The 19998-nt window shown below is 40.9% G+C and overlaps 1 protein-coding gene across 1 annotated transcript in view; it reads right to left on the bottom strand.

Moving 5' to 3' along the window:
• Positions 1-19464, bottom strand: part of LOC126235041 (bone morphogenetic protein 8B-like) — a 134284-nt gene extending 114820 nt beyond the window's left edge. The window contains exon 1 of the mRNA XM_049943777.1: positions 19321-19464. Within this exon, the coding sequence (XP_049799734.1) occupies positions 19321-19464 (144 nt within the window). The remainder of the gene's footprint in view (positions 1-19320) is intronic.
• Between the last annotated feature and the right edge of the window lie 534 nt (positions 19465-19998).

The raw sequence follows: 19998 nt of genomic DNA on the forward strand, positions 1-19998 counted from the left end.
AACCCGATGTTTCGAAAGTCACTGCTGTGGTAATCTTAAGGGCTTCTGTGCAGAGATTCCGTTTTACTATATATTTATTTTAGTGCTACAAAAGGACACAGCATTTTTTCCACTTACAACATCAACGATGTTCTGCAAATATTGTGCCAGATTGACACAGAGCACACCTCTGACTACACACGAATTTATAGTAACCATTGTGTAGTGTCCACCATGTCTGTTTTTGTAGGGATACCCAAGTTATGACTTGAAGTTTATTGAAGCAGATACACACTTGGAACTATGTCATAGTGGTACATGCCATCACCTTGTAAGACTCTGTTCACACATACCGATCACATCCATTACCTATTGCCTTCTTGTCTTTCTTCGTCTCAAGCAGCGCTAAATTGCAGCGCTCACCAGAACAGCTCCTAAATATCCAGTATTAAAAATTTGGTGGTTGATTCCCATACTCGTTACCGAGTGAAGTAGCGAAGTGGTTCAGACAAAGGACTCGCATTCTGGAGGACCGCGGTTCAAATCGCCATCTGGCCATTCAGGTTTAGGCTTTAAATGGTTTCCAAAAATCACTTAAGACTCCTTCAGAAAGCAATCCGAGTTCGCTCTCCGTCTCTTTTCCTTTATGGGAGTGTTTAATTTACTGTACTCCTCAGAAATAACTCCTAACTATCCAGACTCAATCTTTCATCTTGAGGACGTTGTGTCAAGTTTTTTATGGGCTTTCTTATATTATTGTTAATATGCTTGGAATGCTTAAACGTTCCGTCTTTCGTGATATTCATGAGAATCTATAGTACTGTATTACGACACTTTCTAAAGATTGCTTTGTAAGACAATGGCAACGTTGAGAAGTATAGGACAGTTATCATAATTTCTTAAAGTTACGTGAATAATACGCATGCTATACTCCTTCATGTAAATAGCAGTCGAATATTCCTAATTTTTGTAGTTTTCGTATTTTTGTAACACTGCATGGCCCCTTACATTTGTTCTTGTTGTCAAACGGCAACCATTTACCAGCATCTACACGAGGGTGTCCACAGATCACTGTCCAGCATGATGCCAAGGGTATTTAGTCTAAAATACTGTAGCTTATACAGATAAATGGAGGAAATATTAACTGTCTCAATGAGCTCATAAGATTGCTAATCTCTGCCTTCTTCACGCTCAGGTCTTTACTAAAAATATGTTCAATCCGAATAGAATTTGGTAGTATTGGTAATAAATGTGATGTTGGGTCGGCCCTCCGGCGCTACCTGCGACTGATCGAACCAACATTCACAATTCCATCGTCATAAAATAATCGCATTATGAGAGGTTATCTAAAGTCTCTGTGACGTCTGTTGTTGGGGGAGGGGACGGGGGGGGGGACGCATCTGCGATCCTAAGTTGATTTAAATACCGATAGTCACACAAATCTGTAGGCCTTACGTGGTACGTGAGCTTTTTTTCCTCATTCAGTTGCTACTGGTGCCACTCTTGGTCTGGTACTATCTTCTGTTTGCTCGTCATAGAGCTGTTGATTTATAAATTCTTTTGCCACCTGTTGGAGATGATGTGGAATATTCTTCTTCCTCCACTACTTCTACGTTAGCTATCAGTGCATTTCGTGTTAGCTCCACTTCCACTGAACCAAAATTATCGAGCCTGACTGGCACCATCCGGGTTCCGACAATCTACTGCATATATGATAAACTATAATGTACAGAACACTGTTCCTTGTCCAGTTCCTCATTTTCTGCCAAGGGTTCTACTATACACAAAGTATTAACTGGCAGATCTGCTCCTAGAGTTAACCTGGCTAGGTTCCCTGCACCTTTCGGTATTTTATCCCGCAAGTTGGTTCTAAGGGTCCGTGCACACAGTTTAGATTGCTTTCCCGACGTCTGGGGCATTCCTTGTGCCATTAGGTGTTTCTGGGAGTAACACATAAACAGGACAGTGTCCAATCCAACTCTATTATGCACCATTCCAGATCGACTTTAGTGTGATACATACTCAGAAAATCCCGTCCAAGTAGGACAACACAGCCATTGACAACTTAAGGACGTACACTACCTTATCAAAAGTATCTAGATCCCTAGTAATGGTGTTTATTAGGAATGTGTTCACCCTTCTCCTTTATGATGGTTTCCGCTCTACTGGGGATGCTTTCAGTAAGGTGTGTGAATGTCTGTTGAGGAACGGCAGCTGATTCATGCTCAAGAAGATAAAGATGTTGGACTCTAGAGTCGGGAGTGAAGACGACGTTCTAAATTATCCTTGGATTCAGGTAGGGACTGTGGACAGGTGAGTCAATTTCAGGACTGTTATTGGTACAAACCATTGCCTCACAGATACTCTTTATGAAAGGATGGATTGTCATGCATTTGCATGTAGCGTTTTCTTAAGTGCAGTAAGGGACCATATCCTAACCATTAAGAACATCCCTATACTGTAACACCACTTCCTTTGTACTTCATTCTTGGCACTACACATGATGGCAGGTAACGTTCTCCAGGCATTAGCCAAACCCAATCCCTTCCATCGGATTGTCACAGGCTATAGCATAATCCATCACACCAATTCACTTTGTAGTGGAGATGATCTTTGCACCACTCTCAAGGTTCACTGAGCATTGATGCACAAATGTGTGGTTTATGAGGAGCTGCTCGACCACTGAACCCCGTTCTTTTCGAATCTTAGTGAACAGTCACTGTGCTAGCTGGACTGCTGGTAGCATTTTGGAACTCTCGAGTGATTCCTTCCGCTGATTTCTTGCGACTTTTTAACAACCATCCTCCGCTAAGCTTGATGGCCCCCGTCCGTCATTACATGAGATCTGCTTTGTCTTGGTTTAGCTGTGTTTGTTTCTTCGCTTTCCACTTCATATTCACGTCTCCAACAGTCGATTTGGGTAACTTTAGGTCCCTGATGAATTTGTTACTCAGGTGGTTTGCAATGAATACTTCACGTTCGATGTCAGTGCGCTCTCCTGACTGAACCATTCTCCTGTTACTGCTCTTCTACTGACAATACAATGGTTCAAATGGCTCTGAGCACTATGGGACTTAACTGCTAAGGTCATCAGTCCCCTAGAACTTAGAACTACTTAAACCTAACTAAGCCAAGGGCATCACACACATCCATGCCCGAGGTAGGATTCGATGCTGCGACCGTATCGGTCGCGCGGTTCCAGACTGTAGCGCCTAGAAACGATCGGCCACCCCGGCCGGCAATACAGTAGTCCTCACCTCTTTTTACACTGTAGGGGCCACCTCTCGCGTCATGTGATTAAATCCGCATTAGATAGGGATGGCCGTATATTTTTGATTGGATAGTGTAGTTCCACGCAAGCCCGGATGTCTTTCCCTCTCACTAGGAATGAATATTACCGCTATCTACACCACTTAGTGTACAACCAATACACACCCGATGTTTAAGAGAACATATGACTTTGCAAATGAGTTAATGTGTTAAATATTTGAAGTTAAGCATAAGAAAGACAAAAAAGTTTAGAGAGGATTTGAAATTACGCTTAACGTTTGTTGGACGTCGCCAAGTGCCCTCATTATGAAACACTGGATTAAGGTAGTCTCCATTTTAAGCAAAAGCAAGTTTTGTAGCATCTCAATGGCTATGACGTCATATCCCTTGAACTGTGTGTCGCACAGTGATATAATTTTGCATTTACATTCAGTGATAAGCGTGGACAGTGCAGAGTGTATTGAAATATGTTTAGTGGTAAAGAGATAATAAAACGTTATCCCTGATGTTAAATTTTTACTGCACGTCATTTTAAGCACAAGTTAGACTTTCACGCACGTAAACGTCTTCGACGTCATAACTCCTGAACTGTGAGTCGAACAATGATACAATTTTGGAGGTAGCTTCAGTGGTATATGTGGATACTGTCTGCAAACTATGTTGCGAATGGGTTCGGTAGTAAAGCAGTATAAATTAAAGCGTCGTGTGTGACGCTGAAGTTTTATTGCATGAAAACCGAAAGTGTAGTAAGCGATAGACGCTTTTCCTTTCGTCATTTTGTGGGGCTTGTCAGCGAGAAAAAGTTCCTTAAATGTTTGAAATTATGTCTAAAGTTTGCTGGAAGTCGCTAAGTGCTCTCATTCTTATATACTGGATGAATAAAGTATGGGCATTTGCGTGCCGTTAATCATACTGCCTCAAGATGCACACACATATTCTACGTGGAGTACTTGTCTTAATGTGTTTAACTTTTGACATCAGGTTATACTTCTTAACGCGTAGATTATGACAGCATTTTAAATGTTTAAATTCAGTCAAAAACTAAGCGAAATATTTAAAATGAAGTTTTTTTGCCCCTGGAGGCTGTTCGATAGATAGCCTGCAACTGTTATTGGTTTCTGAGTTCTGGTATATAGTCGCTTGGTGATATACAAAAGGTTGGCTCACATTCTTTACACCAAGTACATACACCCTGGCTTTCTCGGATACCTGCGATCCTGTATGCCGGAAAAATTTACAGACCTTTCCTCTTACATAGCTGGTCAAACAATAATCCTCCACCGATACCGCACACCGGTGTCCTGTGCTCACATTTACCATGAACATCCCGCAGTGGCCGCACCGTTTCTTACCTAGTGTAACGCCCTGGTACGAACTCTAATATGCGACCACCTTACCTGTGTTTGTGGAGACCTGCGCTGACATTCGCATTGTGAGTGTGAAATTTGCTTGCACATATCACACTAAAGCTTTCTACAATTGTACTGAATTTGACCAGGCTGACCACATCTGTAGCACATGGTCTCTGCATTAAAAATTACCTTCTTTTCTCTCGTTCTGGCCACCACATCTATTTCTGCGAAAGCTGTCACAGTCACCACTGCTTTCGAAATTCTACTCGCACTTTTCGGGAAATTTCATCTGGAAAACTCCTCCTTGTTGGTGTTGCCGCTATATATCAGCTCGTAAGTATTAATGTTTACCTTCCTAATATGGTCAACAGAACTTTCTATGGACTGTTTTTGTCTTTAAATTACCGCTGCAACAGTCCTTACTGCATGTCCTGGAAGGATCGAGCCTTTCGCAACTTCTCATCGCACATCACATTGCCCTAGCATCCCCTGTCGACTTTACTCCAGCCACGAACAATAATTTCTCATCATTGTATTCCTCCACCTTTGCAGCTAATTAATTATCTACGAAAGTCAAAATTTCCAGTAGTGATTTGTCTGAAAAAGGAGTTACTAACGAGGGGCTTGGTATCTAGGACAGACAAGGAAAAGTTAGCAGAGGACTGTTCCCTTTTTCTCTTCTTGCCTTTAACCCCTCTGATACCATGTGCAACACTAAACTGTCCTCTCGCATTTGAGCGACATGATCAAGAAACTTCTCGATTGCCTCCTAAGATGAGACGTTCTTACCCGCAGTACCTGATGCCATTCTGTTTATCGTCTGTCACTGCCATAATCACAAAATAAAAATACCACCAGGTACAGAAAAAGGAAAGGACATAAATAACTGATTTATGGCCAAGAGCCGCTGATAAAGTTTCTTTATTGAACAAAGAGTTTCGGTCCGTGGATCATCACTAGGTCCCAGTACACCAATTGAAATACCATACAAAAGGCTACCTGTATCGTTGAACCACACAGGGCACGTCACCTCGGCAGGGTCTATGTTTCAAGGGCTTGTAAAAGGGGGTGGGAAGGGAGTTTCAAGAGGACTAGTAATTATTAGGATGAGTGCAGTTGCCAGCCGGTGTGGCCAAGCGGTTCTAGGCGCATCGATCTGGAACTGCACTACCGCTACGGTCGCAGGTTCGACTCCTGCCTCGGGCATGGATGTGTGTGATGTCCTTAGGTTAGTTAGGTTTAAATAGTTCTAAGTTCTAGGGGACTGATGACCTCAGATGTTAAGTCCCATGGTGCTCAAACCATTTGATGAATGCAGTTGCAGAGTTTACTTTTGCACCAAGTATCGGTTACGAGTAATAGTTTTTGTGTTGGACACATCGTGTTGGACGTAATAGAAGATACAGCGCGAGTGAAGTAATTGTGGGAGTGTGAAGGCAGTTGACTGAATTTGCCTCTCAGACTTCACACTTTTGTGTGCGTTTACTGTATGCTGTTCTTATAGTACCATGTGGTAGTTTGAAGCTTGCAATTTAAATTAAAGAGTCTTAATTGTGTGAGGTTAAACTTTTACACTTTAGGGCAAATATAGTCACAGAACTTTACCTGAACTAATTTCTATTGATTGTGTCGTGGTTTATGAATGTTAGTAGCTTTTCTATTATAAAATAATACTACATACTGAAAAGTGTAGGATCAAAAGAGAACTGTTAGAGATCTTCTACGAAGTGTGTTTCATTACTTTATAGCGATCATTTTCAGAACATAATAGATTACTCCAAAACAGAAATTTCGAGTTTATAAATTATCTAATATATAAGGAACTATCAGGCTCGTTTGCGGTAATGAAATCAACCTTTACCTAGGTTTCAGCCCAAATAATTGAGCCTTGTTCAGAAGATATAACTGAATCTATAATTTGTCTAACAGGGCATAGTCTAGAAACAAAACTAAAACAGCCTGAATAGGCGTAGTCACATTTTAAAAATGCGATTTTGTTTGGAGTTATTTAGGGAAATCAAGGAAAACACAAATCAGGATGACCGCACACGGATTTTAACCGTCGTTTTCCGGGCTGTAAGTCAAGTGTGCTCACAACTGCGCCACTTCACTCTGCATAAATAGGCTTGGTGCGCAGTATCCTGGTGTTGTCTGATCGATTGTGTATGTTCATCATATATGACTGTGGAAAAAAATGTTTGTTTCAATCACTCTTGTTCAAGCTAGGTCAATGTAGCATGTAAAGGTAAGTATTAAAGTGCGACACGATTGCAATGTCACGTGTGAATACTATTTTCAGTAATATATACGTTAATTGTTAAAGTGCTTTTCTTTTTATTCTGCCATAGACAGCGAAGTACTATCATCTGTTCAAAAATGGTTCAAATGGCTCTGATCACTATGGGACTTAACTGCTGAGGTCATCAGTCCCTTATAACTTAGAACTACTTAAACCTAACTAACCTAAGGACACCATACACATCCACGCCAGAGGCAGGATTCGAACCTGCGACCGTAGTCATCACGCGGTTCCAGACTGTAGCGCCTAGAACCGCTCGGCCACTCCGGCCGGCACTATCATCTGTGCGAGTTATTGACATGTAGTCACAACACATGCACGTCACCATATAACGTGATTTACTGGTGTAACAACCAATCGTTAAAACAGTATAGTTTGTCTATATGGCCAGGTGACTGTAATATTGAACTGTTCAGTTCTTTAAGACATTTTTGTGAACATTTTGAACCATTATCAGTGTCGTAGTTATCTACGCTATTAAGTAATTTTGTTAAACACTTCGTTAACATCATTAAACTGTAGGTAGGAGCGCTGTTAGTTTTTACAATACGTTCTATGCTGTGAAAATAATTCTGAAAATATTACTCAAAGTAATGACTAAGACAGGAATAAGAAGATTCATGGTAGGAGTGAACAAAACGACGCCCAGTAAATATCCTAAGAGATCGTTAGAGAGCTGAACAGTGGAATCGAATGTCTACAGAGCTGAAAGATACAGCAACAGTGCCGCAAGTATGTTAGCGGAAAACCAGCAGCCGCTTTAATTATAAACCAGGCTGGTGTGAGAGGATGTTTTTACCTGATATTCGTGCCCAGAAGAACAACTATGAGAAATGTGGTGGTGAAAGCGGCCAGCAAATTAAGAGTGGCGAGGAACTGCAGCAAGGAGACTGGAGGCGCATGATGTTAATGATAGAGAGAGCATAGTGCAAGTAAGATAGTACTGGTCCCAGAATTAGATCCAGCCGTTGCCAATGCAAAAATCCAAGAGGACTGACCAGTAGTCGTAGCTCGGGTCTCAGTAACAGGTAAAGCTTCGGTTAAAGTACCTTTGAAAAATGCGTGATGAGTTCGTGCATTGTGGCAAGGAAGAGAGGTGAAAGGTTAGGCGTGGTGTGGGGGGGTAGAGAAATAGTGTAAATGATGAGTACAAAGATGGGTGTGCTGCGCAAACATGGGCAGCTCCGTGTGTCGTCGACTTCATGCAAAATCACGCTGCATTACTAGGAAAGAGTTTCTGAGCGATAATAGCATTGTGAGGAAGAAAAAGGAAAGAAATTATGACTGAGTATGAACCACTGAAGAGCACATAGTTTATAAAGAAGAAGTAGACATGGAACGACATGACTATAATGGGCTGCAGTAGCATAGCCTTAGAATTTTAGGAACATTCAACATGGATTCAAAGCAGAGAAAGAATTGAAAGAAAGAAAGGTGAAAAATCATGACATACGAGGTATACATGTCCAGCATCAGTACATGGACAGAGATGCACTTGTGGAGGGAAGAAGAAAAGAGCAGAAGATGTACTAACTGACTGGAAGCTGTACAGTCTCTCATGGAGCGACATTGTGATAGGGTATTTCTACTATGGGGAAACAATGCGTCAAGTAGGGAATTGTGCAAGTATATATTAATGCCAACAGGGATGTACCATGTAAATACACAAATTTTAATCGACACTTGCACGGAAATTAAATCCACGTCACAAGAATGTAATAATTGTATTGAGTTTAAATATGGGTTAGTACGAATAGCCATCATTAAGTGTTGATGCTACTGGCACAAGTAGCAATCCAACACGAAATGAGACTTTTGATTCTATGACGATCAATGAAATGGACTTTAAACACGAATTTATGCTTGAACAGAATACCGGCATCATGTATGGGAAAGACTGGCTGTTAAAAACCTATATGTAATTTAATGTAAGAAAAGGTTAAGTTGTATTAAAAGGTACAGAAGGCTGAAGTGAAATTTGGTGATAGGAAGTAAATCATACAAACTGACTCATTTAACAACGGCGCCAGGTAACGATTATATAGTAAATGGAGCTGGTTACCAGGTTAGAAACTTGAGTATTGTTAGCCTTTCCCATGAAAAGCCATGTCAAATTGTGAATTATGTTGAGGATTGGGGACATCACAAAAGAACAACGAGAAGATTTGTTTCGAATATTTATGTTTTCCAAATACGACAGATATCCATAATGGAGTTATAACGGCATTGGATAATGCTCTTGGAGAAACTCTACATTCGAAAATTAAAAGTCTAGTGATGATGTATTGTTGATGACATCATGGAGGATGACTGTGAGCTGCTAACTGATGTGTTACATGCTTTAAGACGAACCCGAATGAGTTAACGTAAAAAAGTGAGAGTTTGTGAAGAGAGAATATTAATTTCTTGTCCGCACTGTAACAATTGAAAGTATCATAAAATCGATAAAAATTTTCTCTCCACTTAAAACCAAAGAGCAATTAAAAATTTTTTTCATAGGTCTCTGTGGTTGTGTTCTGCGTGCTTTTGAAAAAGAATTGGACTTTCGTCCGGAAAGATGAATGCCATAATGATTTTAATGTACTGAACACGGAATTGGTACAAAATAATATCTTACGCCAGCCAGGTAGGAACACACAGATCATATAATGCGGTAAAGTCTAAGTCGTCCTATGAATCGAAAAGGAAGGGGAGATGGCTTGTGCACCACGGAGATATTTGTTACTGAAATTTCGAGAGAGTTCTTTCCAGGAAGAGTCGGATAATATATTACTTCGTCCCACATACAGCTCACGAAATGTCTACGACGAGAAAATTCGAGAAAGTAGAGCTAATACAGAGGTTTACCCATAGTTATTCTACCCACTCGACACTAACGAGTGGAACAGGCAAGGGGGGGATCAGTTTGCGGTACCAGAAGTGCTCTCCGCCGCACACTGTCAGGTGGCTTGCAGAGTACTGATGGATGTAGATGTAGAAGGAGCATTGGAGCATCCCTTTTTGTATCCGGACTCTCTCTGAATGTCAACACAACAACACAGTACCTGAGAAGTAGTTCTTGGTGTTGTGTGTGGATGTACAAAATTTATATTGTTGATGGAATATATAATGACTACCAAGATTAGCATTTGTCGTGAAAGACTGTAGATTATTACGTAAACTGAGTCCATCCGATCAGTCTATCTTGTAACAAATTAATTTAGACATATGTCGAACGTACAGACAATATAATAGCTGATCATTTTCTCTTATCCCAGTAAAAATTGATGCTAATCAAGAAAAATGATTTTGATAGGATATTCAAGTGGCTTTATTTTGAACCCATAGAAAGACAGAGGAGTGAGATCATTAGTAAAAAATTGAGGCACTATCAAGGACGATATGTGAATGAAGTTGTTTAACAGCAATTGTGATACCAAAAATACTGACAAATTGAGGAAATACCATAAAATCTATAGCAATTTTTTATATTTGAGGAAAGATGCAAGGAAGGAACAGCGACACGTGCGTTGGACCAAACAATAATTATTACTGTTTAGTGAACGGTTATTGTGGACTAAATTAATGCACAGCAAAACTTCCATAATCTGTGCCTTTTAATGAGGTGACATGCAGAGTCATGGATAGATTAAATTATTGTTAAATGAAAAGGTGAAAGTGAAGATAGTACCAGACATAGTCATATGCAAAGCATTAGGCCAAATAATGTTCAAATGGTTCAAATGGCTCTGAGCACTATGGGACTCAACTGCTGAGGTCATTAGTCCCCTAGAACTTAGAACTAGTTAAACCTAACTAACCTAAGGACATCACAAACATCCATGCCCGAGGCAGGATTCGAACCTGCGACCGTAGCGGTCTTGCGGTTCCAGACTGCAGCGCCTTTAACCGCACGGCCACTTCGGCCGGCCCAAATAATGTGTTAGAGTTATTGGCAGTAGACTTACATCGTCCACAAGCCAAAGCATTGAGAAATTTTGAAAATGTCTTGGTTGCGTTAGACACATTTCAGAAAGTTCATAAAATTAAAAGCTTTTCAAAAGCTTCAACCAAGTCAGTTTTTTTTAAAAAAAAAGTAAAAGACATGATAATAAAATAATATGTGAAAATAAGATTACCCAATATATATTTTGTGATAATGGGACACAATTCAGTTTATAGTTTCGGACAGCAGGATGCAAGAAGAGGTAGAAGTGAGGGTGCTTACCACCAAACAAGAAACTCAGTTAAATGCTGTATGCATGTACCAGATGGGTTTTACGGGACATAGCCCGCATCCCGTGGTCGTGCGGTAGCGTTCTCACTTCCCACGCCCGGGTTCCCGGGTTCGATACCTGGCGGGGTCAGGGATTTTCTCTGCCTCGTGATGGCTGGGTGTTGTGTGATGTCCTTAGGTTAGTTAGGTTTAAGTAGTTCTAAGTTCTAGGGGACTGATGACCATGGATGTTAAGTCCCATAGTGCTCAGAGCCATTTGAACCATTTTTTTACAGGACATATCACCACGATGACCATTGGGTATGGGTTGGTTACATGACTGATTTCGAGAATATTTTGAATTATTTTATCCATAAGTTCACAGGATTTACGCCTGAGAAAAGTATGTCAAATAAGAAGTCGGCATACTTGCAACAAGAAGATATTAACTTCCCACCTAGACAACAAATGGATATCAGTCAAGAGAAAGAATTATAACGAGAGCAGCTAAAGAAGAAAGCCAAGGCGAGAATTGATAAGACAATGAATTCGTGTTCGGGCGGGTATGGCAGCTCATATCCCTATCTAGCTATCCAGACTTAGTGTTACCACGATTTCCACAAATCAAATAAAAGCTGGGATTGTTCCTATCTTATAAAGACAATCTTCCTTCGCCGTTCTTATGCTCTTCCCCTAATGATCTCGTCGTCGGCGTCAACGGGGCGTTAAACCTTTTTTTTTTTTTATTTTTTTTTTTTTTTTTTTTTTTTTTTTTTAGGAATCTGCTATAAGACCTGATACGTTTCTAGACGGAGTGTTGTTTTCTTAAAGACGCACGAGAAGTTGATTTTTAGAGTGCTTTGAAAACAGCGTTCCGGGCACTAACGCTTGTTGACTGGTGTATCGAAAATTAGGTATCATATTTGGTATACGCAGTATAGTAGATTATTGTAGTATTGCGGTAGCACTGTATGGACCTCTGCATGCACATCTATATAATTACTCTGCAGTTCCAAACTAAGTGCCCGTCAGACGGTTCACGGAGCCTTCTTCAAGCTATTTCTCTCCAACAGCGCGCGGGAAAAACGAACATCTTTCCGTGCGAGCTCTGATTTGTCTTATATACAGGGGTCACTTCTCCCTATGTAGATGGGCGCCAACAAAGTATTTTCACATTCAGAGGAAAAAGTTGACAGCTGGAATTTCATGAGAATGTCCTACCACAACGAAAAACGCCTTTGTTATAATGATTTAATTCACGTATTATATCTGTGGCACACTGTCCTCTATTTCGCAGCAACCACTCTGCACAGCATGTTATTAATTTCTCCGTTTGAAACCAGATCCCGTATTTTTCCTTCTGATAGCTCTCCACGTGTTCACACAAGGGTGAGTAGATCCCATTTCAATCACCTCGACAAATGTTTGGTCGTACCAGAAGTCGAAACCAGCCTCTCCAAATCGCTCTCAGAGAAGTTGTCGTCTCAGTTACGAAGATGGACCTTCACAGTAAGAACAGAATCAGCAGTACATGTGGTGGTCTAATTTTGAGATAAAATGACTGAGAGGAGGGTTACGGGACGTGTCTCAAGTCATAAAGATTCTTGGAATCACACGTCCAATATCGAGACCCGACGCCTTATCATAACCAAGGAAGATGAAACTGATTCGGGAGAAGCAGCCTTCAAAATCTCCGTCAAGTCAGCCAGATTTTGGTTTTCGGTTGTTACCCTGAATCACTGAAGAGAGAATTCAGGGCGATTCCCACTAATCCATGGCTTATTTTCTCGTCAGCCCGAGCTGGTGCTCTGATATCAGCATAAATGGCAGATGAATTTCTAACTACCTTAACATTTTCATATTTCAACACTTTCGGAAATCGATTAATAATTTGCGCTTACTGTTTCACTGGAGGAGGCTCAAAGTTCCCCTAAATCTTTGGTCTTCCTTAATGTGGCATCACGTAGGTTTTGTCAGCGACGATTTATTACTCCAGGGGTCCCATTTGAGCAGCCATGTCAGTCAATGAGAAAACTATTACAGGATTATTTTCCAACATTTGACCGGATTAAAAATATCTTGTCAGATAGGGACCAGAACACTGGTCTTTGGCAGGGAATTTACCACATAAGCTAGTGACACAAAGAAATTTAATCATACTTGTTACCGTCAAAATCTGCATAAACCTATTTTAGACTAAGCAGTAGCTCCAGACTGTACGCTGATGATGCTATTCTCACTAAGAATGATGCTAGACAAAAAATTTCTTTAGAAAGACGGTTCACCATAACTTTTATCTAAATGGGACAAAAAGAGTGACATTAACATCTGTTTCTACGTAATAGTATCATTCAAATATCTAAGAGTATCTGCTTGAATCTATGTGGCACTGAAATGACACAGTAAAGCTGTTTTGGGGAGTGGTAGACTACGTCTACTAAAGACTGCTGGGCAACTGCAGCTACCTCAAGGAAACTGCGTACAAAATCTCACGTTAGACTGACTCTTAAATGTTGTTTCATTGCCCCAGTCAAGAGAATATGGAGGATACAATCGAAAAAATTTAAGGATGCGCTGCTTAGTTTCACTAGCAAGTATTTTAGATAAAACGAAAGCATTGTCAGTGACATGAAACGAGAAACGTCCCAGCACGGATGATATTTCGCTCAAGAAAAGCTGGTACCAATATCTGGAAACGCTCTTGCTGCTTTTGGATCAGTAATTTCTTTTTTAAGGGTCATGAAGTTAAGTGAGTAACGCTGAGATGCACCATAGGCAGATAGTAGTCATTGTTTTCCTCGTTACATTAGCAATGGTTCTGGAGATGTGAAAAAATTTTACTGAAAAATGTACCTTCCAGCATGCTATGAGACTTGGCTTGCATGAAAGCACAGTTTGGATACAGATTTTCACAGACATGGAACGAAGCAAATTCGAGAAAATGTAGAGTTTCAGTAAGATATTTTTCTATGAATCGTGCTTGCTTGTACTGTCTTTCGTTTTGCTTCAGTATAACAGTAAAGTACCGTAGAAAAGATGATAATCAGACTCAGTTATTAGCAACAAAAAATGTTTAAAAGGACAAAAAAAGAGAAGATTCTACAAGTCAGAACAACCTTTGAAGGACGACATACCTTGTAAATTAATGCGTTAGGTACTAAGCGATTACTCATAACATGTCTCATAAAATGTAAGATTGGTAATGTGCGGTTTTTCGCTGCTGCTGATGCGGTACAGAATATTAACGTAGGCGGAAAACTGCAGCTACTAAAGTACGTCGCTCTCACACAGCGTTCTAACTCAATGAACAACGTTAATGGAGGCTTCCTCATTATAGCCTATAAACGATTGCTGTGGGTCTGTGAAAACAATTCAGGTTTTTGCAAGTCACCGTTCTCCGTAGTTCGTTACGGCACAGAGAAAGGTTACGCAATTTGTGAACAGTGTGATGGTGACGTGGCTTGACTCTCGCATTTGTAGTCGTCTTTTTGGAGACGTCCTTCGTTTGATATTTCATTTAAATGATTTGTTTAAAGTTAACGTGATGTTGCATCTCGTAAATATGATAAACAATGAGATTCTCATCTGATGCTTATAACACTTCGCTACATCTCATATAATTTCAGACACTGCTCTTGTTTGACGGACCAAACAAAATGTCGCAGTGATAAAACACAGGTATATTATTTGCAGCAGCTGGTTCCAAATCGCGAGACAGCAGTCCTGATAAACTTATCAGCCGTGCGTTTCAAGTGCATGCGCAGTTACACCCTTTCGTAAGGCAGTGGCTAATTCCTTCCCCGTACCTTGCTGAACGAGTGGGATAATTCTGCACGTAAGGAAATTAGTGCCGGGAGACGTGAAACTGAATAACGCCAAACAGCGTCTGACGCGAAATTCCTAGATTTACTTTTTTTTCTAAATCATGATACTTTAGATTTAAGTTTTCTAAACACGACAGTGAATTTGTGCGAGTGGAATAAGACATAAAAACACAGTAAAAATGAATATTACAACAGCAGTGAACGGAGTGGATATTAATAAATGGCGAATATATTGTTCATCGGTTGAGAAAAGTCGGTGACGATGTGAATTATGTGGCACGAAACAACCTTAACTGTCTTTCATCGTACTCTACTTAATGATGATAAGTGTAACGGTACCATCTAGGTGTTACATTACCATTGGGGAGCTACTTACATAAAGACGCTACGTCAACAACGTGCATCCTGTTACGCTGTTACCAACTGAAGGACTTGCACCAAGCTGTAACACATTATGATTTCAACATACATCACAAGAAAACGGTGCTGTGAGGAGTGGGAGCTGTTCGTCTTAATTTCATGGATGATGCATTTACTGTGTTTGGCAGTTTGTATGTGTTATTAAATAACAAAATAAAAGTCGTGTCTTTTCCATTCACTTTTTTCATCCTACTGGCGCAACTTACCAGCCCCATAATAGTGTATGTTTGCTGTCTCAGCTGTTCTTCTTCATTTTCGTTAAGATAGAGGGAAACAGTTTTCAAAAAGTTGCTACTAGGCTTTGATTGGTTGTTGCACTATGGGCTTGTACTTAAAATCATAAATAACTGAGAACAGCTTAAATTTAGATAATAACAGTCATTATACCAAGGAAAGCAGTGTAGTGTCTCTAAATCAGAAGATGTCAGCTTCATACGGAGGTATATCTTCCTGATAGATGAGGTTTCTGATGCTCTCTTAAAATTATTACGGCCGTTTCAGGTAGTTTTTGTAACGATTTCCTTAACGGTCAATGCTCAGATGAGCTTCTGCAGCATGTCTTCTGACCTTGGGGGCAAAGATGTGTTAAACTGTTGCAGGAAACACTAGTAATGTTGTGACTAATGATACGTGCCTGAAGTTATTATCTGGCCCATAAATTTTAGGTGTTGTCTTAATAATGTCTCCATGGTTCACTGTGTTTCATATAGAATAATGTTAGGGGACGTGTCAGATTACCCGTCAATCGGCGTATTTCGTGTTTAAATACTGCTGTGTATTAGTTTGTTTTCGAATGCAGCTTTGCTATCCGCTATCCTTGGCGTTTCTCCTTGAGAAACGATTGTTATAGTCTTACTTATGTGATCTAGTTGTTATTCTGTTGTACTGAATTTAAAAAAGTTGAATGTTAACTAGGCTGAAATCTCGAACGCATACATTAATCAGTGAAGTCGAGAACTTTTTAGAAGTCGTCATATCTATTTGTCCAGTTTTCTATCGTGAGCATCTTATTTACAAAAGGCAGTAGGTCAATTTATTTTAATTAAAATTTCCAGATGAGTGACTAATTACGTACCTACTGATAGATTACAATAGTGTGTCCGAACTGACTTGAACGTTGATCCTTGCTTTGACAGCAATGATCTGAGCATCTGAACTATCCAAGCGTGGTTCACGAACGTTGCTCAAAGCTTTAATAGACAATTCGTTGCTCCTAAATCGACATCTTCGTCCTAAACGGTTTACGTCTTCACAGTGGCGAAAGTATCAATATATACAACGACTTGCAATTTCACCTCCCAAGTCATGCTAATCAATTGCAGTTACCCTGGCTCGAGAAATTTTGAATCTAAACCAATATAAAACTAATTTTATCTGCCTCTACGGAAATAATTGCGCAGGTAGGTGATTCGTTCTCGATGATAGAAAACTCTTTCAGAGTGTGAAGAACATCATTATATTACAGAATAAAGAACGCTGGAGAGTATTTGTGCTCTAAACACACAACTGGTATCACGCTGAAAATTGTCACGTCAGGTTCGTTTATGTGCAACTGATTAAACCACTTTGATCACGACATGACGCGTTTCGCCTGTATTTTTTGAATCGAATTATCGGCGGAGAGTTTGTAGCAGCTGTTCTGATTAAAATATTTCGAATTATCATTAGACTAGCGGCAGTTCGAAAGACTGTGTAAGCAAACAGAAGCCTTAAATCTAGGAAAGCGAGCACTCGTGTAAAGCAGCAGCTATAGACTGGACATTGATGATGAATTTCAGAACATAAAGGCCAAACGCGAATGGTATGATAACAGTGGTTAAATTCGGTCGCACATACACTGACCTAACGCCACAATCAACATAATATCGCATGCAACTCAGGACGACAGGGCAACAAAAGTTTAAGATGTTTCATAACTCGTAATCCGACCAATTATGTGACATTGGTGCTCCACTTAATAGCAATGAAGACGATGGCTTTGCTGCATTTCTCTGCCCTACGTCACCTGAACACAAATTTGTAATCTCGAGAGAAAAGGAACAACTAGCTGCAAGGGAAGCACAATAAATGTATTGATATGTATTGGAATATTAAATTTTTCGCCTACATGGTCTAGGTTTCAGTGAGAATCCCTAGGCTCCAACGTTTCGACGCCTTTGTTGCAGCGCTCTTCTGACGAAAACAACACTGCTCAGTGTAGCGCAAGGCGCCCATTCTCGGAGACAAGGGGAGGTGGGGAGGGGGGCGCCCCATTCCCTTGTTCTCAGGGATAGGAAAAAATATGGTACAGTCAGGCAATTTTCCTTAAAGAAGATAATTACACAGGTTCTTAGCAGGGTCGGAACTGTAACTTCTTATGGCTACTTACAAGTCGTCATTCGTCTTGCAAGATATTAAAATTATCCATATCACCGGGTCTAGCCCTCCCCCCCCCCCCCATAAACTATGGTATTAGCGCCCTTGGCCAGGTGTGTTACAAAAGGCTTGAACAATGCTCTCGTCAATTATTCTTGGCATGTATTTGTGGATAGGCCTCATCCAACTGTAGAAATAAAACCTTGAATTTGGCGGAGAATGTTGCAGCTGTACTATCTAAGAAGTTGTGCTGTGTGTGACTGTAGTCGGGGGCATTCCATGCCACGTAAAAATACAATTGGTGCATTTTTCCAAATTGTGGACGGTGGAAGGGGATGCAAGGAGAATTGACAAGACCTGGTCGGAACTAAGGGAATGGTCAAGACAGAGATGGACAGCGACTTTTCCTGGATGCGCTTTACCCCTAGAAGGGCCAAAGGAATGAAGTAAGTCAGTCCTAATTGTTCCAAGTACAAAAAAATGAGTATAATCCAAAAATGTCACGGTGGTTTTCGTTATAACACGGTTGACGTTAATTTCGGAGATTTTGATACACCTGTCAGTCATCTGTCGATATATCTGAAACCACTTAATGTGCCTGTTACTTACGTTAATCTGTTTGGATCAAGTGGAAGACATAAGTAGTTCAGTCGTTTATCCTCTAGAAATTTATAGCCAAACGGAATTACATTTCAAGACAATGGATGCTGAAGTCAGTTGAACATATTATCACATCCACGTCATGTGCAATTACTCTTTTGTACTAGTCAATGTCTGCTAATATCTGGCACCTAGGATATTGAGAAACACTGCGCTTAATATTTTCAAAAAAATGGTTCAAATGGCTCTGAGCACTATGGGACTCAACTGCTAAGGTCATTAGTCCCCTAGAACTTAGAACTAGTTAAACCTAACTAACCTAAGGACAGCACAAACAGCCATGCCCGAGGCAGGATTCGAACCTGCGACCGTAGCGGTCTTGCGGTTCCAGACTGCAGCGCCTTTAACCGCACGGCCACTTCGGCCGGCCTTAATATTTTCCCCAGAATCTTATAGCCACTGCAGCTGACATGGTTAAGTCGTAAATTCATTGTTAATTAATCACATAAGATTATGAAGCGTCCTTTCATGCGAATTGAGTGTACAATAAAGATATTTGTTGAGATTGTATAATCATCTAGAATTTAATATCGTACTAGATTCTGGTGTCGTATTCAGTGAATGTTATTTACAAATAATTAATTTTTAACTTCTTATTGAGCGTGTTTCAGTAAGACTGGTGAGATACTTCGTAGTAATGTGAAACTGTTTTCTTTGTTTGTTAGGGATAATGTTTAAGCCACATGTGGTTCGTGTGTTGTGGATGAAAATATCTACTTTAAAGAGCCGTGAGTAATTCTTATTTGCTTATGGAATGGGACCGTTAAGTTTTGATTCTACGGCTTAGGATAATGGTCAGATGTTCGGAACCTGAAGCTCCCATTTTTAAAAACGCTCGAACTCAAAATACCACATTTTCCTGGAGTTAAAGGACAGTTAGGAGTCTGCTGGTCGGTTTAGTAAGGATGAGGCTGATTATTCTGAAAGCCGAAGTCACCAGCGGATATCGGCGCGAGCGGGTCCCACCTGCTGAAGTTGGGCGATAGCCGGCGCGCCCACTGAGGATGACGCCACAAGTGGAGCCGGCGAGGGCGCCGGCGCCGGCGAAGCGGAGCACGCAGACGCGAGCAGCAGGCCGCAGCCGCACCACCACAACAATGCGCGAGCCATCACTGCCGCGGCGCGCCGCCCGCACCCAATTATATTGGGAGTGGGGAAAAACCCTGGCAGCCCGCGGCCTACCGTCACCGGAGGCGGGGCTCCCCTCCCGGGCCCCGCGCGCCCACCCGATTGTCCTAAGCCGGCGCTCACGACGAAAACTCGACAACGCGTTCTCGTGTAGCCACCCCTTCCACCGATGCTTTTCTTGTTTTGGTTGCGGACTCTCGTATTCGCGACTTGACAGCATTTGCTGACTTATCAGTTTATCGCCTTTCTTGGAAGGGTCGGGAGGTACTTCCTATGAAGTCCAGGAGTTATTTATGTACCGCGAGGGTTTTGAACTCGTAGCCAGTGCCTCGTTCATGTTATAAGTTAAAAAAGTCAACATGATGTGCACGGAGGAAATTGAACTTCACAATCTGAACGCCTCTTTGCAGCGTACTATATCAGTTTCTCAATCAGCATGCATGTTACTTCCTGGAATCGTTTCATAACTAGTCTCCATACAACAGAGTTAAAAGCAATTATCTACATAATAATAGT

Source organism: Schistocerca nitens, chromosome 2 (assembly GCF_023898315.1).
Source record: "Schistocerca nitens isolate TAMUIC-IGC-003100 chromosome 2, iqSchNite1.1, whole genome shotgun sequence".
NCBI lineage: Eukaryota > Metazoa > Arthropoda > Insecta > Orthoptera > Acrididae > Schistocerca > Schistocerca nitens.